General features: G+C 36.8%; 2 protein-coding genes and 2 long non-coding RNA genes across 5 annotated transcripts; 2 read left to right on the top strand and 2 right to left on the bottom strand.

Moving 5' to 3' along the window:
- Positions 1–1,878: 1,878 nt before the first annotated feature.
- LOC137735927 (piriformospora indica-insensitive protein 2-like) lies at positions 1,879–4,023 on the bottom strand. The gene is made up of 2 exons (XM_068475280.1): positions 3,423–4,023; positions 1,879–3,031 (listed from the first exon to the last, which is right to left on the bottom strand). Exons 1-2 carry the CDS (start codon positions 3,630–3,632, stop codon positions 1,961–1,963), a joined length of 1,281 nt encoding a protein of 426 aa, XP_068331381.1. The 5' UTR covers positions 3,633–4,023; the 3' UTR covers positions 1,879–1,960.
- Positions 4,024–6,683: 2,660 nt separating this feature from the next.
- Positions 6,684–12,659, bottom strand: LOC137737382 (nuclear matrix constituent protein 1-like). Of its 2 annotated transcripts, XM_068476836.1 has the most exons (8): positions 12,172–12,659; positions 11,841–12,050; positions 11,509–11,762; positions 11,066–11,336; positions 10,884–10,967; positions 8,510–10,617; positions 7,284–7,488; positions 6,684–7,174 (listed from the first exon to the last, which is right to left on the bottom strand). In XM_068476836.1, the coding sequence occupies exons 1-8, from the start codon at positions 12,469–12,471 to the stop codon at positions 6,953–6,955; spliced, it is 3,654 nt and encodes a 1,217-aa protein (XP_068332937.1). In that variant the 5' UTR covers positions 12,472–12,659; the 3' UTR covers positions 6,684–6,952. The 2 variants fall into 2 exon arrangements, with proteins under 2 accessions (XP_068332937.1, XP_068332938.1); XM_068476837.1 differs by lacking the exon at positions 6,684–7,174 and having other exon boundaries at positions 7,313–7,483.
- A 1,349-nt stretch (positions 12,660–14,008) lies between these two features.
- LOC137736648 (uncharacterized) lies at positions 14,009–16,775 on the top strand. Its single transcript, XR_011068783.1, has 5 exons — positions 14,009–14,198; positions 14,865–14,939; positions 15,168–15,264; positions 16,232–16,288; positions 16,554–16,775. It is a non-coding gene; the product is annotated as an uncharacterized lncRNA (long non-coding RNA).
- Positions 16,776–17,494: 719 nt separating this feature from the next.
- On the top strand, positions 17,495–19,032 carry LOC137736631 (uncharacterized). Its single transcript, XR_011068781.1, has 3 exons — positions 17,495–17,558; positions 18,154–18,276; positions 18,725–19,032. It is a non-coding gene; the product is annotated as an uncharacterized lncRNA (long non-coding RNA).
- Positions 19,033–22,079: the final 3,047 nt, after the last annotated feature.

Raw genomic sequence — 22,079 nt, forward strand, 5'->3', positions numbered from 1 at the left:
CTTATCAGGAAAGCAAGTTTTCAGTGATTAATTATACTCTCGCTTCGCACTCCAAGGCTCTCGTAATTTCTTAGGGGAAGTGAGTTCTACACTCCAGTTTTTTCTTTTTGCATTCCTACTTTTGTTTTTTAGCTCTTGGATTGAATGAATCAAAATTGAAAATAAATTGAAATAAAAGATGAAATAGTGTTGGAGAAAACTACGAGAGTGTGAAAATCACTATCCTACTATATAAATCTCTTTGCAGTTATTATACTTTGAACATATGAACTCTTGTATGAAAATGATGCTCAAGTTAAAAAAAAAATCCTTTCAATTATGCGGCAAAACCATCAGAAAAGCAGTACTTAGTAGCACTAGGGCAAAAAAGAGAGTGGCAGTAACAATGTTTGAAAGAGAAATTGAGCCTTGTTTTAGTAGACTAGGCTTGGTTAGCTTGAGCTATTTAAGTATGCTCGCTTTTGCCGAGGGGTTCATCTTGGCTTTGTCTGGTAAGTTGTGCAATTTCGGCAGGAGTCGATAGTTGGGCACTGGATCCCTTTGGACTTGGAGAACGTGTAACGTTGGGTCGGGGTTTTCCCCGTCCACTCATCGTGTGGAAGGGGAGAATAATCAACAGATGCTGGGTGAGCGAAGCGGGAAGATGATGGATGTTAGAGCGGTTGAAAGAGTCGCTAAATGGAAAGCCGTGGAGACGGGGGACTCGAGTCAAGCTGCTGGTGTGGCTGTTTTTCTTGGTGCTGTTATTTTCTTGCGTTTCAGAAATTGTATACGCTCGCTCATGCGATGAGAGAGAAACTCATGCACGTATACAACATGTTTGTTGAATTGAGCGTATTAAATATTAAGTGTTGAAGACTAGGAAAGACATGGAAACCATATAGTTTCCCAAAGGGATATTCAGCTTCTCCCACAGAAGCCACTCAATCAAGCCCAAGAAAATCAAAAGAAAATGACCACACTTAGGTCCTAGAACAAAGAGAATGGTGGACACAGCATTTACATTCAATTGGGTCTGGAATTGTATTTATGGATCCAACCTAATAGTCAAGGTCTACAAAAGCACTTCTGTGGACAGTGCTTCCACAGCCTACAAAAGTCTACCCATTGCCACAAGAGTACAAAGCCATGCAGGAAGCTGGAAGCTACAACTTTTAATACCTAGCAATGGTGACCCAAAGTTCACTTTCAATGTATTAAAGTCGTGCCAGTATTTGCACCTTTTTATCCTTTCGAAAAAGCAATAAAAGGATCACACTTGCCCATATTTCCATTGAAGTCACTTCCCTCTGCTGGTAAAAATTCCCAGCATTTACAGTTAGTTGGGGTTGCTCTGTTTAGCAAGAAACCCAAATGAATTTTTGCCATCTGTATATTGGTTTGCAGAGCAACTGCCCAATCATATGTTCTTATCTTCTGTCATACCAGATTATCTTTTTGACATGTGCAGTAGAGTTGGCATCCTGCTTCATATACTAAGGAAGGTCACGGTTCGATTTGAATTAGTGTCGTCACCAAATGACGACTAAATCTATTAACTGTTAAGTGATACGGTTTGGTTTTGTTAAAGATTACACATATTTTATGTTAAAATAGAGCTAAATTCGGTTGGTTTTGTGTCCATCCCTAAATTTGGCTGGTTTTGTGACCATCCCTAAGTTTGGCCGGTTTTGTGACCAACTTTTTTAACTGCTAAGCAATGCGGATTTCTTTAGTCCAATATTATGATTTTAATGTTAAAAGCGAATCAAACCACTCACAATGGCCTCTAATGCGGTCGGTTTTGCGTCCGGTCCAAAATTGATTTGATCGAGAACACGAAAGCATAAATATTGTTTTGATTCATGTTAAGAGGCAAAATAAAGCATGACAAAACAAGCAATAAAATTCTAAGTTACGGTTGCTTCCAACTAGAGAAGTTATATTCTATAGTTCTAAAAAGAAGGGTTATCTTTATAAATCAAGTGACCTCCTCCCCCTCCTGCTGACATGGCCTCACCCCAATTGGGACATGCTCTGCTGGCACCATTCCACTGGTGTAGCAGAGATTAGGGTTGTTCCAAGCACCAAAACGACTCCCCATTTTGTGATAAAACGACTCAGAGAATTTAAGCTCCCCTGTCAGGTTGTTGCCGTTGAGGTAGAGTGCACTGAGGCAGGGCAAAGTTGCAATCTTTGGCAAGAGGTTGCCCGTGAGCTTGTTGTCACTTAAACCCAAAAATCTCAACTTTTTTAAGTTTGAAATTGAATCTGGAATCTCACCAATTAGACCTAATCCGGAGAGGTCTAAAAATACCAAACTCTCCATGTTTTGCCACTCTAGGGTTTTGAGGTCTCCACCAATTGGGTTGTTGGATAAAACCATTTCCTCCAAGGAATGCATTTCTTGAAGTGATTTGGTCAATCCACCTGAGAAATTGTTGCTCCTGAGGTCCAATAAAGTCAACTTCTTTAGATTACCAAACCCTATTGGCAGCTGCCCTTCCAGTTGATTGCTGCTCAAGTCAAGCTTCAAGAGTGAAGTCAAACGTCCAACGGTGATTGGCAAAGGCCCAGACAGTGAGTTCCTACTTAAATCAAGGATTAGCAGCTGATTCAATTCACCAAACCCATCGGGGATTTGGCCTGTAAACCAGTTTCCGGTAAGAACTAGCCGCTTCAATCGGACTAATTCACCGATATTTGTTGGTAATCCACCTCTTAATCCATTCTCCACTAGTACCAATGATTGGAGCTTTCTGAGGCTGCCAAAGGTTGTAGGAATCTGTCCAATGAGGCCCGGGTTCGATCGAAACTCTAGTGATTCTAAGCTGCCGGCAACCTTCCACCAGTTTTCTGAGGGGATCGGAACTGGATGCTTGTGGGGTGAGAGGAAGCAATTGAAAATGGACAGGGACTTTAGGTGCTTCAAATCAAACAGTTGTGGTCTAAATTTTGCACTTGGGGAACAACCAAGGGAGTTGTCAAGAATAGGTCCAATATTCATGGAGGTCACGTACCAAACCCCATCATACAAATCACAAGACACCCCCTGCAACAGAAATTTAAAACCTCATCGTATCAAAACTAAAAATGCTTAAAACTTTCGACCAATTCCGAACCCGCAAAAATGTTAGCTGACCGAATCCTAACATTGAAAATATATATCGACTTCAAATGAAAACCCCGTACAAATAATTGGAACTTGTTTTAAAGCCCTAATATACTATACATTGTCTTTTAAGTAACTCGGGTTCACCCGTTAACTTGAAACTCTTCGGTTCACATCTAACCGTTAAATACAACATTGCCATTTTCCCTTATGTCAAGTACAACCGTACAAGTAAAAACCAAAAAGGAATATATAGCTGGTAACTTTGGATTTAAGCAATGTTGCAGAGAAACAGTACAGGATGGTGTTGGTGGGGGTTAAAAAAGAGTACCTGTATAGGAGTCCACCCACAAGGATCCGGATAGAGGTCCGAGCCATTCCACCATTTACCCACAAAGCCTTGGATTGCAGAGTACAGAGCTAATTGCTCCGTTTTCTCCATTGGAGCTACACCTTCATCTGCTTCCTCAGAACTCCAAGCACCCACAGAGAACAGAAAGGTTACCAAAATCACAACACTGATGGGAGTAAAACCCTTCATGGATTTGAGGTAATAGTCAATACAAAAGGGTAAATCTAGAGGGAAATTTGATTAGAGTTCGTGGGAAGAAGAAAACATGAGAAACTGACCCAAAATAGAAATGGATTTAGGAAGCAGAAACTACAAGCATGGATGTGATTTTCATGAGAAATATCAACGCGTCCCTTTTATATATATGTGTGTGTGTACATGTATATATATATATGAAGAAAATCACGCGTGGTTTGGGGCCCAAGGCTCCAAGCAGAATGTGAGAAAGATCCAAATGGGGTTTCAAGGAAAAAGGGAAGAAGAGAAGAGAGAAAATACAGAAGCAGAAACAAGAAAGCTGAGCTCTATAGTCTACTCGTTATGTTTATGGGAAAGCTAAGAAAGTATATAGAGCAGAGAGAGAGAGAGAGAGAGAGGATCAAAAGCACAGTTCTCGAAGAGCATCAAAGAAATAATAGTTATTATTATCAGAAGACAGTAGTAACTAAGGACTTGAAGGAGAAAGCGAAAGGCATTCGGCTCTTCTTTCAATCTCGTCATGGTCTTGTCATACTTTTAATTTATTGTTATTGATTATCCTTCTACGTTAATCCGAGTAATATTATAAATTAATTTGAATTAAATTATAAAAAATAGAGTTTGTGTTTGAGACTCTGTTATCAGATAGGTATCACTCTACTTTAATTAATTTGGTGTTCTAACCAACATAGTTACACGACAAATTTATACATTAACTTCGCATGCATGCGTTTAGATTTTTTGTTTGAAACAATGAGCTCATCACACTGTACTTAAGTTTAATTTCTTCTCACAATTGAGACTGTCTCGTCAAAAGAAAAGTTAGTTGCCTTGTATCATCATTATATCCATTAAGAATGGTTACTTTAGTCGGATAAAAGGGTGTGGTAGTTGGGAGGTGGGTTGTTAAGATTGTGAGATTAGTTATGGTAAAGGGTTGAGGATTTCTAGGGTTTGGCAGGATTTAGGGCATAGAGGAAATAGGGGACCAACGTCCATGCAAAAGACAGAGGGAGTAGGGTGGTGCATGTAAGTACATGCAAGACAAAAAGTTGGGTTCTTATCTCTCAATGCTGATTCTTCTCTAGGTTGGGGCTTTCTGCTTTTGGGCTTTTAAGTGCTGTCTGAAACACCGACGAACAAGACAAAAGCTGCATTGAATCTCCGAAATAAGGATGGGCAAAAACTGTACGGCTTGAGATGGGTCTTAGAAACAGCTTCAAGTTCATACTGTTATGGTGTATCTTGGAGTTGAACCATGGTATTTACCATTTGTTCCACCTATTCCCTTCTTCATTACCAAAACCAACAAAACAACATCCTTCCTTTGTTTGAAATAAATAATTAAGGGTGATCTCAAGCCAACAAAGGCTCTTGGCTTTGCTAGAGTTGGGAAATGAACGTCTATCGTATATAGCCTTACTTTTGCTTTGCAAAAAGGTTTTTTCAACGACTCAAACTTGTGACCTTTGGTCACTAAGAATCAACCTTTCTGTTGCGCTAAGACTCGCTTTCGTTTGAAAGATGTAATTATATAGTTAGAATGTGAAAAAAAACAAAACTTTGAGGGTATTCCAGTATTCCAAACTAAATAGATATTGGCATACTTGTTATTTTCTAGTATAATAGTTAAAGATTAGCTTAAAATCCCGTTATAAAAGGTGGCATATAATTTTGTCCTAAACATATACCTCTCATTGGAATGTTGACAAACACATCAACATAATTGTACTACTTACTCACTATTCCCATACCAAAATGGAAAATAATTTGACTTTCAGTCATGAAATTATATGAAATCAATTTGTATGGACAAGTTTGTATTTTAGTAGAAGAGGAATATGAAGGAAATAATGGTTAAGAAGCACAAGCAGCTGTGGAAAAATTAAATAAAGGGCATTTTAGACAAAACGGTTCTTGATTGGCATAACTCTTCATTTTGGTTTCTGAGATTTGAAATATATAGAAGTGATTTTATCCACCATTAATTATTTTGGCCATTCCGTGAAAAATCTCTGTTAAATAAGGATCAAATGACAAAATTACCTTCAATCTAATAAACAATGGGCAAAATGATTTGATAAAAATTGAGAATATTTTTATTATTTTATTCTTATTTAATAGAGATTTTTAAAGGATCAAAATGATTGATAGTGGACAAACTCAATGACGACTTCTATCGATTTTAAATCTCAATAACCAGGTTATGTCAATCTCATGACCATTAAAAAGCCATAAAATAAAAGAAAAACTAATGAAAATGGTTTGAAAATTTTGAGTTTTAATGATGAATACAAAATAAAGGGTAAAGTGAATAGTACATGATTGCCTTTTTAGTGTAAAAATATGATTTTTCGTTAAAATGAATAGTACTGGGAGTTTTTCGTTAAAATTTCTTAAAATAAAAGCAGGGTTTTTAAGGGGAGCAGAGGAGGGGAAGAGGACCAGAGTGTCTGACTAGAGAGAGTGGGGATACACGGAGGGAGGGAGGGAGGGAGAGAAATGGGGACAAGGATTGTCTGCCCTCCCTATCATTCTGTTTGTATAGTCACGATTAAGCCACGTTAACATTTTATATTATTATTCATTTTTGTCTTATTATCTCTATAAAAAAATAATATAAAATGTTGATGTGGCTTAACCATGATCACACAAAACAGAAGGGCACGGGAAGGCACCGAAACTGAAAGTGCAGACAATCCATGTCTGAGAAATGGAGAGCTATCAGAAGGCATAGGCCGAACTCTACTTAATTGTTTTCTGGGCAGGCCTAGTACAATAGGATGATAAGTCCTTTTCTGCGCAAGCTTTTGTAGGTAAATGTGAAGAGTAGAGAGATATGGGTCTTTGATTTGTAGTTTCATCTTTCTTGTTTGTTTTCACTAATCCCATTAAATTAGACTTCATAATTAATAGTTAGAGACTTTCTTTATTGGTATTCATTTGAGGATTGTAATTATTGAATAATTATACGGGTTTTTTTTCCTTAGTTTGTGTTGGTAGAGGGACGGTAAGATCTTATACTCGTCTGAGGTTTACCTGACATGACATTATATTATTGAATCGAGATTCGAGGCGCTATTTAGCAGTAAACCCGTTACAAGCTGGTAATAATATCTTCAGCCATGTTTCCACCCGTCCAAAAGAAGAGCAAAAACTAAAAAGACTTCAAAAGGGCGAAGAAATCGCCATTTCAACATTGGAATTACAACGAAAATGAGAAAACAAAAAGCAGCTAAGAAATCACACAAACTGAAGCTAGTCATTACAAAGTTTTCGGTAAAATGGTAAATAGAAACTGGTTTTCGCCATCACGTCGTTAAGAAAGTCCAGATCTTTTTTCCTATTGACTTCTCGCCAGGACGCTCTTCAATGTCCTCATCATCATAGTCATCGTCGCTCTTGCCATTTGTATTGTTGCCGCCACCAGATTCCGGTGTACCAATATCTTCCACGCTCATATCTGTATTTTCAACTGATTTGGCTGCATCGGCTTCAGCATTGTCATCAACGGTGGCTGTTGGTGTTCTAAACTGCAGTACAAGAAACAGAGGTTAACAGACCTAATTCACATAGTTCTAGACGTTTCAGATATAACCGTCACAAAGTACAAGACACCGTAAAAGGTAAGGGGGACATTACCCTCACAACCCGCTCCTGTGAGAATTCTGCACCTTTTAATGTAGAGACCTGCATCAATTGTTTAGTTTGCCCATTCTCACCAGCCGTCCCCAACGATGACACAGAAACAGATTCAGGAATTGGTTCTACACCACCACCTCCAGTTTCTTCCTTGCTTCTCTTCTTCAGGTCAGCCGTGGCTGGTGCTGCTGTGACTGATCCTGTACTGATCAACATTCATAGATAAATTTAGAAAAACCAAACACTTCCTCACATGGTACAGCATAGAAAATGCCCACACTCGACACATCGTGCAAGATCCCTTGATTTGGACAGTTTATGACAGATGAGGTCACAAGTAAAACCGTAAAAATTCACGTCTTCCACATACAGATACTTCGGTAGTTCAATGATTAGCTGTATAAGTTTATCCCTGTTTACCATCTTCCTTTAATTTTTTTTCTACGATTATATACATTCCCAAACTATCAGAAAGAACCAAATGTATTCTCCATACCAATATAAGTACAAATAACTGAACTAAAAATTTCTCTTTTTAGACAACTTCCGAATGATTTTCCCCGATCAAGGAACAATAATTTCAGAATAACGGTCAGTGAAATTGTCACTCCAGGACTAACCCGAAGCTGGTTAGGAAATCATTTGTCTGGACAACAGAACGTGCACCTAGTGAAGACTATTGGATAGATTATTCTGGGATCTAACAAACATTTTATTTCATGCATTAACTGAAAGGACCTGGACAATTGAAGTGCTCAGCTAATATTCCATGGCAAGAACAGAAATGGGTCAAAGAACGGTTCTTTGTAACCCAAAAAGGAAAAGAATCAAATAGACTACAGTGATAAGATTTACCAGAAGTTTGACATTCAAATCCGTACTTGGTGTATCCATCAAAATATCAATATTCTCAAACTAAAATTGATAAGGGAAAAAAAAGCCCAACAATTTTATATAAACATAAGCACCCAAAGCAAAAAGATAATCCAGCGTTCAACCATGTTGATATCCAGTTGTCGTTAAACCTTAAGTTGATTGAAAACAAATGCAACGATGCATGAAGAATGAGAGGCTGACAACAAGTCTATATAGATATACAACCTTGACCCAAGTTGGCCCTAATATTATGATCACGCCACAGAAACTGCAAACACTAATTTATTATTTACTTCCACATTTTGCCGTCACCATGCCATATAATTTCATACACACATTAAGCAACTTACGTCTTGCGATGTCTGAGGTTATATCGCTGCTCTCCAGGTGTTTGTACGGAAGAAGCAATGGATTGTCGCCTCTTCCTGCGCCCACCAGCTGTTGTGACACTGCCCGAACGTCCTTCGCTGTCACAATCATCTTGCTCACTTTCAGTAATCCTAGAGCTCTGAGCACGCCTTCGTTTTCTCCCAATGCTACTATTTGCTTTCTCAGCAAAACTGGACGCTCCCTGAATTTCTTCATAATTGTAACTACTATCATTAGGCAGCATACTTGCATTTGATGGTTCTTCTGGAGTATTTCCGAGAAATTTCTTTGCCTCTTCAACTGTTGCCTTCACTGTGCGTGTCCTAGACAGTCTGGACTTGCGTCCCCTAGCCGGTTGTTGCCGACCACTCTTTATCTCAGATTGCCCGGAATCATCTGGAACATCTTTAACCTCACTGTCAATGAAGCTATGATCATCAATTGATGGAGCATACCCATCATCCACTTCCTTGGTGGTGTTATCAGATGGTAGTGGTTGAGCACTAGAGTCATTAAGCATCCTAAAAGATGGCCCAGGCTCGTCTTCATGACCGATGTGCCTTCTTTCTCCCTCATTGATAAGCATATTAGATTCGATTCTTTTCTCTTCAACATTAACCTGAATAGCGGATAGTGGGGGCAACTCCGAAGACCCTGCATCAGTAATATACTCCATTTTTTTTATTGGAGAAACTTTAGAAACCATTGCCTTGCATTTGCGCAGCAAAGACGTTCCCCATCCTGATTCTGTGTATTCCAAATCAGGAACACCTAAATCAGCCGAAGAGTTCTTTAAAAGTTCATCATTGAGCCTTGGCAGAGAAACAGCCTCAACTTGGTACATTCCCGGTACTTGGAGATCAGAAAGTACAAATTCCCTTGTCATTTCTCCACAGTCCTTGCAACTTTTAAGCTTCTCAACAAAAGAAAGGAAGTGTCGTCTTTCCTCAATAAGCTGTTCCCGCTGCTGCTTGATCTTCTTGCTAAGCATAGCAAGCTGACCAATGTCTTTGCGCATTTCAAGTTGATTAACTTCTTGTTGCTTCTTGTTCAGAGCAAGTTCTTCCCTTTCCTTTTCCATTCTATGCTTTTCAGATCTTAATTCTTCCCTTTGCTCATCAGTGACTCCCTTCAAGTAATTAATTTTAGCATGTTCTCTATCCTTCTCCTCCTCAAATGCTCTCTCCATTTCCTGCAGGCGTTTCTTAATTTCCTGCTCCCTATTCTCCATATCTGCCTCAAGATCCCTCTTCTGTGACTCAAAATCTTGAACCATTTGACTATGTTCAAATTGGGCCTTTTCAGCTAACGCTAACTGCTCATTCCTCATCTGAGACGCAAATGATTCTTTCTCAAGCTTGAGACTGTCCCGCTCCCTCTGTATGTAATTTTGCATTGCATCTTTCTCCTTTTTCAGCCTTTCTTCCTCCATGCCTTGTAATTTTTCTAATTTTTCTTTCTCTTCAACAATTTTCTTCAGATCTCTGCTAATTTCAGCTTTTCTCTCATCCAAATCCTCCCACTCTTCCTCAAACTTTTCCCTCTGCTGCTTTAAATCTTCAGCTTCCTTCAAGAGCAACTCATTTTGAAGTCTATAAGTCTTTATTTCCTGCTGCAATTCTGACTGCAAACGGAGGTGCTCTGCCCTCTCTTCCTGAGTAATTACCTGCTTCTTTCTCCCTTCACGAATATGGAGCTCCAGTTGAAGGTTTTCATCCTTTATCTTCTGAATTTCATCTCTAAGATTCTGAAGACACTCTATATCAGCAAGTAGTTGTTGCCTTTCCACCTCTAAAGTTTTCTCATCAACTTTGATGGTTTTCTCGTTCGCCTTCAAAGTTTTCAGCTTTGTTTCAAGTTCCTTATTCTTCTCATTCAACCTCTCTGATTTCTCATGCAGTGCTTGTTCCCTCTTCAACAACTTTTCTTCCCTGTGGCTGATTTCCAGCTCCTTTTGTTCCACCCTGTCAACCTTGATCCTTAGTTCCTTGTTCTGGGACTCCCTCCTTTCTTCCATTTCCAACTCAAAGTCCTGCATTTTTGTATTGAGAACAGATCTGTGCTTGTCCAGCACCTCCTGAATCTCCACCTGTGAGAGACCATATCAGATTTCTAGACAAATTGTATGAAAATAAACATTCAAGCCCTTCTAAACAGAATTTTTTTTTTTTTTTTGACAAGTGGCATCAGGTCTCATAAATGTAGCCCATTTACATTGCATTCATTCAATATGTTTTACACAAACGTACCCATTTAGAAAACAAACATATAACCCTTTGAAAAACAGAAGATATAATTTTATGAGTCATAAGTTACATAAAAATAAATATCAGGAGTTTAAGAGTTAGGACTCACATTTTCTCTCGAACTTAGTTTTTGCTCAAATTCATGTAATTCCCTCTCCTTCAACTCTAATATGTTCCTCAAAGAATTAGCTTCCTGCAACCAAATTGACATCAGTCAAATGAACAAAGCTGCAAATATACATTTCTGAAAAGAAAAAAATAAATAAATAAACTCATCTATACGAGAGACACCTTTTCCTTTGATACTAAGTCATCTAGCCGTTTATTCACATCCGCTTCCTTTTCTTTCAACATAGTGTTCGAAGCTTCAATCTTCCTTTGCCCTTCTTCGATGTCCTTCTCTTTTTGCTTCATAATCATTTCATTTTGATTTGACTTCTCCTCTTTCTCATTCAAAATTCTCCGAAGCTTGCATAACCTCTCTTCCCCTTCTTGTAACTTCCTCTCCCATTCTTTCAAGTCTTCCCTTTGTTTGTAAAAAGTTGTCTTGTGTACCTCTTGCCTAACAAAATTAAGAACAAGTCAAATTAAATTTAAAAGCCAAATGCTCCAGAATATAAACACAGACTACATCATAAATGGAAGATGTCTCGCATTCAGCAAAGAACAGAACAACTATATATATTAGGATCCTGCATATCCTAAATGCAAGTGTCATGGTCGTAAAAACATACTCTGTACTTAAGGAAAGCTTCTCTCTTCGAAGCACACTTTCACGTGCCTCCACCTCCTCCAATCTCATCTCCAACTCTGAACTCTTTCTATTGACCTCAGCAAGCTTGGCCTCGGCAGCACACAACTTTGCATCTGTCTCCAAAGACTTCTCTTCAATTCCCACAACTAATGAATTTGCATCAGCCATCTTTGCTTCAGACTCGCGCTTTATTTGGGCATGCTCCTCGTGCATTTCACGCAAAGTCTTTTCCAGCTGCAGTGACAAAAAATTAATACACATTGACAAACAAAATTTCATTACACAAATTGACAGACAACAAAGCTAGCACACCTGAGCTACACACTGCTTCTCAGCAACCAATACTCTCCGTAAATTCTCCTCCCGCTTCTCAACCTCAGATATTGCAATTAAGTGTGCAGATTGTTCGCGTTTAAGAATCTCCTGGGTTTCCGCCAATGCTTGACTCAATTCTTCGTTCTTCGATGCCCACTCTTTCTTCTCAATCAGGAGAAGCCCCATATTATACTGGTAATCAAAAAGCTGCCCAACAACAAATATATCATTATATATTCAGAATATTGTGTTGTGTACAAATGTTGCACAAGATATTAATAACGGTTCTTGTAATCTCATTCGATAAACCCAGAATCAAGTGGCTAACCTCTGTTTGAAGCTTAGAGACCTTCTCGGCGAGCGCTTGGTGGTCTTTGCGCTCCATAGACGCCTCATCGAGGAAGCCAGCCTCTTTGAACGCTCTCCAGTCGTCCATATCACCGGTATCTAATCCAGCAGTCGTATAAGGCCCGTTCTCACTCAGCGAGCCCAATGGCGGAGGCGGACCATCGACAAGCGCCGCCGCTTTACCCTTCCCAGTATTCCTAGGGTTCGAAACGACGCCGCCGCTCCTCGGCGTCAGCGACAGAGCCGCCGTCGACGCCTTCCTTTGTGGCGTGAACATCATCCGCCACGAAGAAACCCTAGTTCCGTATAACAATGAGCAGCAATACAAGAAATTAAATTGGGCGAATTCTTGAAAACCCTAATTCGAATGTCCGTACAACGGCTATTGAAATTTGGATTTTTCTCAGTGCCTTCGACTCTGCGATCGCAACGGAAATTAGTGAAGAGTGCTCTCCCCTTCCCTGTTTTGATTTCGGCTTGCGGTTTTTTATCGCGATTTTACCCTCAACTGACACTCTAATTGATGACGGCGCCCATGAAATTTAAGGGTACTTATGTCATCACAGTGTTGATGTCCCGATTTGTCCGTTAGTTTGCCATCCAGATGATTTTAAGTTGAACATTGACCAAATAAAAAAATATATATTAATTTGTAAATTTTTTTTTATAAACAATACTATTTACACTAACCGGTGAAGAGCATGGATTCTATTGTTTTTATTTTTCTTGTTAATTCCTCAATCCAATCTTTTCTTCTGTAACTCTTCCTTTAAAATTCTATACATTTCTTTAAACTGGGTTCTACTCTAATCTAATTTGATTCAATCTATCGTGATAAATTGACATTGTCGTTTGATTGATAATTTGGTTCGTTGTTATGCACAATTAGATTTGTTTAAGAACATTACTTTAGTCTAAAGAAGCTGGCAAAATTGCACTGTAGAAATGAACAGTGTTTTGTAAGACATTTCAGTTTATTTACAAGACTACCACTGGCCCTCTCTACCGTTAATCTTGATGCATATGTGTTGATGATCGTGGGAAGGAAGAACGATGGTAAAGGCGGTCTTTTTCGTTTCCTTCTCAAACCCTCCTTGCCTCTTCCGTCTCACAGACCCGACGAGAACAACACAGACGGTCTCGCGTCCATCCTATCCTCTTCTCACCGCCGTCTGCCTTCCCTCGCCTATGTCGTCTTACTCCATCGTTTGCGTCATGGAGGCCCATGCGTGGTTTTTTGGGTGGGGATTTTAGATTTCAAAGGGGAGAGAGGCTGTGCTTCGTTTCGATCGGATCGAGCCTCTATGATTCGATTGGATCGAGGTGATGGGGACAACGCAAGAGGTTGAGGGAAGCCGGCTCTAAGACTCTGCATCTCTCAAACCATATCTCTCTCTCCCATATCTCTCACTGTCTCTGTCTCTCGGCTTTCTTGCTCACTCTATGTCCACTGAAATTTCAAGGTGATTTTCCAACCCTAAATTGATATATTCCATACCTTGATTTGATCTTAATTTATCTGGAATTGATCTGCATATGTGTAGTATAGATAATTTTATCTAATGTTATAGAATCCATGTCCTATTAGGAAATTCTGAAGTTGCGATTCTACTGTCTTAGCTATATGTAAAGACTTGATTTTTAATGTTAATGCATCTGAAAATGGCGTGATGTGTGTCGTTAAGCGAGTTAAGCTGCATGATTTTCAGTTATTGATGTCTGTTTGTATGTTGTTTGATTGGTCTTGAATTTTTTGTATCGTTGTTTATTGTTTTCTTTGCCCTGTTTGTTCACGAACAGAAAGATTCAGGTGGAAAACGGGTGAAATTAGCAGGATCTAGTAATGAAAATGGCAGTTTGAAGGCTGAAGTTGAAGAAAGTTCAGCTGCTGGTGACAACAAGCCAGCTGAAGAAAGCTCTAAACCTTCCGAGCCACCCAAGCAAGACTATATCCATGTCAGGGCAAGAAGGGTACAAGCTACATATAACCACAGTCTAGCCGAGAGAGTAATGCACTTTTGGTCCTTTAAAATTTTCAATATAAGAATCTAGAACATCAATTATGGTTGCATGTTCTTAGTCAAGCCCTGTAGTTCTCGATAAGGAATAGGTTTCTGTTTTATTCTTGGATTGCCAATTGAGGATATAGCTGCAATTCAAATTCAGACTGCTTTCCTTGCACATGTTGGTATGTATGTGTGCACTAAAATCTCCAAAATATAAATTTCCAGTTTCATTCTCTCCCTCAAGAACATTATTAGAAGAAATTAAACATTATTTTTTGTTCTGAGTATGAGTGCTATTTGTGTTTCTTTCATTGCTAAGAAGTATGAGACATAAATTCTGCAAAACTTAATTGATGACCATATGAAAGCTATGAAAGAACTCTCCGAATAATTCTTTGAATCTGGTTCAATTTTATCTTAGATATGCACACAATCATTATTTGTGAGATAATTAGTTGCAGGGCTGGCTTTTAGCTGTTTGTTTGTTGATAAATTACATATGGTTCTTAAGGAATTATATATGATTTGTGAGGTTTGAGGTCAACATAAATATCCATGGCCTGTCACGATCCCCCATTGTACCATATGGCCATACAATTTGGCAAAATTATGATTCATTCAACTACTTTTTGTCTTTGTTTGATCTTTGTTTCACTGTGTTTTGCAGCTCATGGAATACTCTTCCCAAACTTAAGACACTTAATCAGTAAGCGAGTGAACGACATAAGTTTCTAAATTACAGGTTAGTTATCCATTTTTGAAAATCATGTGTAGAGTAGTTGATAGATGTTATGTTATTTGAAAGTTCATATTGTTGTCATTGTGTTGTGCTTGCTGTGATTTGCTTAGCTTAATTATAAATTATGGGTGTTTGTTTCAGTTTTATTCATCTTAGCGCCATTCACTGTATTTAATCTGGTTTCATTCTTTAGACAAACTAACCATTTTTGCCATTTTGCTGTTTGTGCAGAGAGGAGATATCTTATTACAAGGAACTCTCTCCAACAGAACTCAGTCCAAAAGAACATTTGCTACTCTTAAAAGCATTATGTGGACTCCAAGCTCAAGTCAGTCCTTAATTTTCATTTATTTTTTATTTCTTTATGTCTAGGTGGTTTACATGGTTTTTAACCATGAAATCACCTAACTTTATGTTTGCAATTGTGTTGTTTCTAATTGTTGATATCAATTGAAACACTATCATTTAGGTTATTAGATTTTATGCTATAAGAGTATGCTAACATATTCATTTTAGTAACCACCACTTGCTTTGATACATTGTAAATGCTATTTCTGTGACAAGAAAATAACCTTATTTCCCGTTTAATAAAACTATTTAGTAATTGGAAAAACTGTTTGTTTAATGTGTTCAACATGTTGTTATATTTTAATGTTGGAAACCATTGGCTGTGAATCTTTTGGAAGAAATTAACCCTATGAAGTAATAAAACAAGGACATTTATGGAGGAATGAGATTGAATTGTTTGCTTTGCTCAAGAAATTATGTTTAGATTAATGGATGTTAGAGTGCATTTTGAAACGTAAGTAAGTTATGGATTCATTTTTGTAGCGAATCTCAAATAATCAGTGTGCGGAAAAATGATCTCTTAGTTTCAATTTAAATACATATGGAAAGTTAGAGATCTGTTGAGAATGTTGGAAATTCAGAGTAGTAGCACTTTTGCATGCTACACTACGACCTATAGCTCCTTTAATATTTTTGAACCAATGATATTACATTTGTTATATCTGTTTGGTTCCCTATTTCTATAGTTACAAATGTGATTAGTGTGCATTTGGTTGTGCTTGGTTGGGGTATAGGTTTAGTTGGAATAGTTTTGGTTTTTATTAGTGTTATTTTCCCTTCCAGCAGTGCCCATTTCCACCCAAATTGAATCTCAAATTCTTCTGCTTTCAAAGACGGCATGTTCGGCCAACCGTGTATTTTCCATCACTTTTTTATTCAGAAATAATGTAAGCTGTTTGATTAATTGAATTTGTTTTTTTTTTTTTTTTTTTTTTTTTTTTTTGTAGATTTGACAAGATCATCAACAAGGAAAAATCGAATAAGGTGGTTTTGAAGACGATAAGGTGCTCCCTACTATGTTTCTTCTCAGTGTCAATTTCCTATTCATTTTTTAATTGAGCTTTACCAGTATTTACTTTTTTTTCCTTATAAAGTTTGGATTTTTGAGTAATGGGTTTTGTTAATTAATTTTAGGAGTTAATTCTTAATCAATAATAAGTGAATTGAGAGTGGAGAGCTGGCATGGTTGGGATTAATTCTTAATCAATAATAGGTGAGTTAATTCTTAATCAAACTAATCTCTAACCCATTCTTCATCTGTCGTACAAGGACTTGAAGAAGCAGCTGACGCTGATCTATCCTAGAGACGAAGGCAAATCTCTACTAAACAGCCCATATTGGCCGATGACAGAGATTTAGTATGCAAAGTCAGTGAAGCTGGTGAGGTTTCCAAGGACGTCACCAATTTCGTGAAGTTGCTGGAGAACAAATTGGAAAAGTTCAATGCTTTCTTTGTGGAGAAGGAGGAGTGGTATGTTAGTTGATGGAAGGTATAATTTCTTGATTTTCTTTAAAAAATTATCGAAGATTACAATTTGGATTCTAGAATTCTGAGAATTTGTTTAGGAATTGAGAGAGATTGACTTGCTGCTTGCAAATTCGGAAAATTTATGGTTTTTGTATGATAATTTTGGTTTAGGATATCGAAAGATTGTGTCTTTGATATATAATATTGAATTTGGATGAAATTGATTAGATTTTGCCTTTTTTTTTAAGGCCATTGTATGTATTAAGTCTGTAATTAGGAACTGTTTTATATGGTTTTCTGTATTCGTAATTGTTCAGCATAATAAACAATAGGGTTTTTTTTGCTGTGCTGATTTTCATGTACTCTATTCATAATTGTTTATTTTGTAAGGGAAATGCGGGATATGATAGAGATGTAAGCAATTTCAAATCTTCATTTATCCCGTTTCCACTTTGTTCAATTCAATTTGATTTAGCATTATTTTCATTGCTTTTGAGGAAACCAAATTAAAAGTGCCTTTCGATCTTTGTATATCATGCTTATGTTCTCCTTTATTGGGAGACTAATTTACTGTTTTAAATTGGTTTAATTCTCTTATATTTGACCTTTTTGTTGGTTCTAAACAAACGAAATGACATGTGGATATCTGTCTTCTATATCACGTTTATGTTGAAATGTCATACTTACCAAAACCACATGTTGAAATGTTGGACCGGTAAACGTTTTTCGTTATTTTGTTTTCAGGACTTCGTTAACCTAGAAGTCAACCTGCTGATGCCAAAGCAGAAGAGAAGTGAAGATGTGAGGTAATTTTTTATGTTGACAATTAATTTATCGAGTTTTAGATGACGATCACATTTGATTTCCATATGTACTATTTCATGGTTTATAGATGTGGTTTGATTTTGATCGCTGGATGAAAAATCAAGCGTGTTTGTGACTTGGTTTTGTTTGTTTTAAAATATATGTTGCCGTGCCTGTTTGTGTGGTTATTTCTGTTTCTTTTTAAATTTTCTATGTTTATCTTATTTGTAGAGTTAAATAGCTGATGAATCTTTATCAATGAAGCAGCTGGAATGCTTTTGTTGAATGTGAATGATCATTGTCTAGGGGAAACATTATAATACAAAGCTGTAACTTGAGTTTTGGAGTGAAACTCGAAAAAGCTTTAGTACTAAATATTATCGTGTATGAATGTCATTATAATCTATAGCTGTAACTTGAGGTTTTGGAGTGAAACTTGAAAGAGCTTTAGTACTAGATACTATTGTGTATGAATGTGATATTGGATCTTACTATACATTGTGAATAAGTAATAAGAGATGGTGAGCCCGTTTTAAGTGTGATTTGTCTTCAGAAACTCAAATTTTGACTTTTTTGTATATATTGGTGGAAATGTAGAGATGGGTGCTCTTTGCTGCTGTCCTTGCGATGAGGAATTTGAAGAATATGCGCTTCCGAGCAATCCATTATAATATTGCTTATTCCTGAGATACTTCTTCCAGCAGCTGTTCACTGGGTTAGGTATAAAAGCCATGATCAACTCAATACTTTGTCAGTTCTTCTGTTCATGAACTCTCCTAGGAAATTTACGTAGTTTTCTATTATCGGATACATTTGGTTATATCAATGTTTTAGATTTATTGTCTGAAAAGAAAGGGCAGTGGATCATAAATTGGCATGTCAGTTGGAAACTGAGGAGCCTGATGCAACTAAACAAATCCGTCTACATTACTTCTAAAAAATTGTAATGTTAATGATAGGTACAAAGTAAACTGTTTGAAAGCATCTATCACTTTTAATTTTGGGCCAACATACTTGAATAGAAAGACATTAAAATTTATTTTTAAATGAAAATGTTCTTTCCAAAATGCTTAAGCTTTTATGAAAGTAATTCCAATAAGATCCATGGGTTTGATTCACTTTATTTTTTATAATTCTTATTTGTTTTTCATTTCTCATGTTCATGCAGTACAGTGCACCTGTCCAAGGGCTCGATGGATGACTACCTTCATTACCTATTCAAGGGGCCACTTTGGCATCATCCAGAGTAGGCACATCGCTACAGAATAATCCCTTGAATGATGCTCAGTTATCATTTTCCAAGCCAACCCCCTTTGATGCTGATCAGAGATGCTCGCGTTTGCAGCGTGATGGCTTGGTCTCTAGGTGTGAGAAGTCAATGACTTATTTGCAAGAAGATATGCAACAACTGAGAAGATGGAGTTCTGGCACCGAATACCTAGGTTTTGGGAAGAAATGGAATGGGGATGACACTGAAGAATATTGTAAGTCATGCCTAATACATTAGCAACTTTAGTGACTGGTCTGAGCTCACCCTATATATAAGAAGACGTTGAAATAATGATAAGAATATGGTAATTCACAAATGATTAGGATTGTGTAAAGGTTAGTTTAAAATGAAGTTTCTGTGATAGAATTAAAAGAACTATGCACGGTGGATTTTTATAGGTGTCATGAAATTTTTATACCAGGTTTATTTATTTATTTATTTTTATTTTTATTTTATGGGAATCAAGTATGGGTGGTTTTTTTGTTTTTGAAATTTGAAAGGGGAACATAAATTACAAGAAGAGGAAGACTGAGCGCCGATCATGGCCTTCTCTTCCTTCCTCATCCAAATCCGGACATGGTAATTACTCGATTCTCATTCATCTCCTTTTGTTTTTTTTTTGTTTGGCTTTTGTGAAAGTGTTTGTGAAAATTAGGACATTTCAGATTATGGTTTTCATTTTAAATTTATCGATTATCAGATGGCATAGTTTGTGATATATTGTAATATGATTTGAGTGATTATTATTAATTTAAATTTTTCATGATCAGAGAGATGATGAATATGCGAAATGCTTTTGGATAAATGAAAGCTAGGGATTAATGGATTTTTCTATAATTGTCTTTGTAATGTTTCAGTTGTGTGGCATTAGAGTCATTCCTCAATAGGAGCGTGTTATTTTGGTATGTTAACAAAGGAAGCGAGTTGCTCTGTGCTAAAGGGGGATGGTGAGTCGAAATTATTGGCCCTATTTTAAGGTTATGAGAAAAATCATAATAAAAATTAACATGGCAATCATAGATGTAATCCTCATTTTATCAATGCTTAAATATAGCCAGTTGAACATGATCAGTTTCACAATCATCTCAATAGTAGCCGCATCATAACAATTCCTTCCTATAAGGAACTTTCATGTCAACTGATAGTTTGTTCAGAAGTTTCCCTTATTTGAACACTTACAATATTTATGATCCATTTGACATTCCCACAACAACACATGGGCTAAATGTGTTGCATATCAATTGTTCCTGCTATATGGCTCAACACTACACAAAAATCTTACCTTAAATGTCTCAAGGTCACTTCAATTATTTACCCTACTCAACTTAAATTTAGTTCCCTTTTTTTCTCAAATTGTTATATGTTGTTTGATCCTTTATTGAATAGTTGTTAGAAATGGTGATTAAAACGTGACTCATATTTTTTGCAATTTTTTTGTTATGTAGAAATATGCGGTGCATGATTGGCGAGAATTCTTCTTCATTGTGAACGTTCAGGTAAATCATGTCTTTCAATATTTTTCTACTATTCTTTGCATTGTTCTTTCTTGGGTTTTGTGTGAGATTTATTCGAATGGGGGTGGTTTAATGCTTTTCTACGTTGCTGATAAAAGAATTTTGGGTAACATGGTAGTTTAGGGGATAGCTATAGCCCTTGACGGATTTCAAATTAAGACAATATTTTAGTTTAAACTTTCAGTAAAGCAAGGCAAAAGCAAATTTTGATTTTTGCCTTCCCTTTTCTCGCCTGCCGTGGGGGGGGGGGGTGTCTCGGAGATGCATGTAACAGAGACAATCTTTGGAAGTATTTAGTGGTTGGCTAACGATCCTATTAGCGTATCCATTGGAGGTTGTTTGGATTCATATTTCTACCTTCTTTTTTTTTAAATATGCCTAGAAATCATAAAAATGCTTCTGAAGAATGATAAGTAACGATATGCAAAATTTTATTGTAATGTTTTTTCAATGGTGTCAAAGAGCTAAAATTGAAAGATGGGTTCTTTTTAGTTCTGTTTTGGATTGCTCTTGATTGAAAAAGGATGAACATTCTTTATTATTTTCTCACCCATTTCATTATCTATTTCTATAAAATCTCAATACTCATGAATATTGTCATCAAGGCAGATAACATGAAAATGTTAATGCATTTTCCTCTGCCAGTTTATCAATTTGAATTCCACTTTATTTGCGGTTTGTAATTGAAATATGTACTGCGAAATTCATTACTTTTGAGTATGAGCTTTTGAGTAGTTATGAAAGGTTATATATTTTATGCGTGTTTATAAACTTATGACATGCAATTAGTTTCTTTTTGGTTGGGTTCAAATATATTGATTGTGGTGTTATAAAGCTCCTTTTAATAGTTAGGTTAAAAATAACCATTAATAGATTCTTTATTTGGTTGATCTGATTTAATCCTCCTTTTGTTTTAGTTTCGTGTTAGCACATGGCATATATTGCTTTGGTTGCTGGTTATTCAATGTGCCATCAAATTTGAGTATCTTTATGTGGAAATGATTCATATCTGTTGCAGATTATAGCAGCACTTCGTTTTGCTTTGTAAACAAACTATATACTTTGTCTTAGGTTAAGTATAATGTTTAATGATTGAATTTGTAAGACGGTTTAGCAATTTTTTCAGAAACTTACAATTCTTGCCAGAGCTCAAGTATTATGTATTCTACTTTTCTACTTTCCGTTTTCTGTGTTTTTCTTCCATGTAGTGGGCTGATTACTTGAAACTATGATATTGATGACACAGTACGATCTACAAATGAATGTTTCTTATAGCTATCCATATATATATAGCAAGCAAAGTTTGACTTCACTGGTTCTTAGGTACTACATCTTTTTAGTTGCTTTGTGTGGAAACTATTCATATGAATGGATTTTGATCTGTTTAAAAATATCTTTAGTGATGATTTTGAGTATAATGTGTTTTCATAATACTGTTTCTCTCCCTCTTTGTAGTACAGTTATGCAGAAGACATCTCCATTAACCGATAACAGATGAAATCGTTTGCTGTCGAGGTTCCCGTGCAGAAGAGCGAAAATGCTATAAGTGGAGGATAGATAACAGCTCAAGACACATGGTATGAGGGTGCAGGTAAACTGTACATATGCATATGGAAAAAGTAAAAAGTTAAGGCGGGTTAGCTGTAGCTTCTCCTTCTCGCCACAACAGAAAATACTTTTGAATTGCATTAAGCTGTTAATAAATTAAGCTTAAGCTATCTTTTACTTATCAAGAATGG

This window comes from Pyrus communis, chromosome 6 (genome assembly GCF_963583255.1).
Source record: "Pyrus communis chromosome 6, drPyrComm1.1, whole genome shotgun sequence".
Lineage (NCBI taxonomy): Eukaryota > Viridiplantae > Streptophyta > Magnoliopsida > Rosales > Rosaceae > Pyrus > Pyrus communis.

Bases quoted from the DNA above. Each gene is read 5' to 3' on its own strand.
- LOC137737382 (XM_068476836.1), bottom strand. From the start codon at position 12,471: ATGATGTTCACGCCACAAAGGAAGGCGTCGACGGCGGCTCTGTCGCTG. The intron at 12,051-12,171 runs GTTAGCCACTTG...GTTGTTGGGCAG, and splicing joins TCTCTAAGCTTCAAACAGAG to CTTTTTGATTACCAGTATAA. The intron at 10,968-11,065 runs GTGTCTCTCGTA...ATTTGGTTGCAG, and splicing joins ACTTAGTATCAAAGGAAAAG to GAAGCTAATTCTTTGAGGAA.
- LOC137735927 (XM_068475280.1), bottom strand. From the start codon at position 3,632: ATGAAGGGTTTTACTCCCATCAGTGTTGTGATTTTGGTAACCTTTCTG. The intron at 3,032-3,422 runs GTACTCTTTTTT...TTTCTGTTGCAG, and splicing joins GTGGGTGGACTCCTATACAG to GGGGTGTCTTGTGATTTGTA.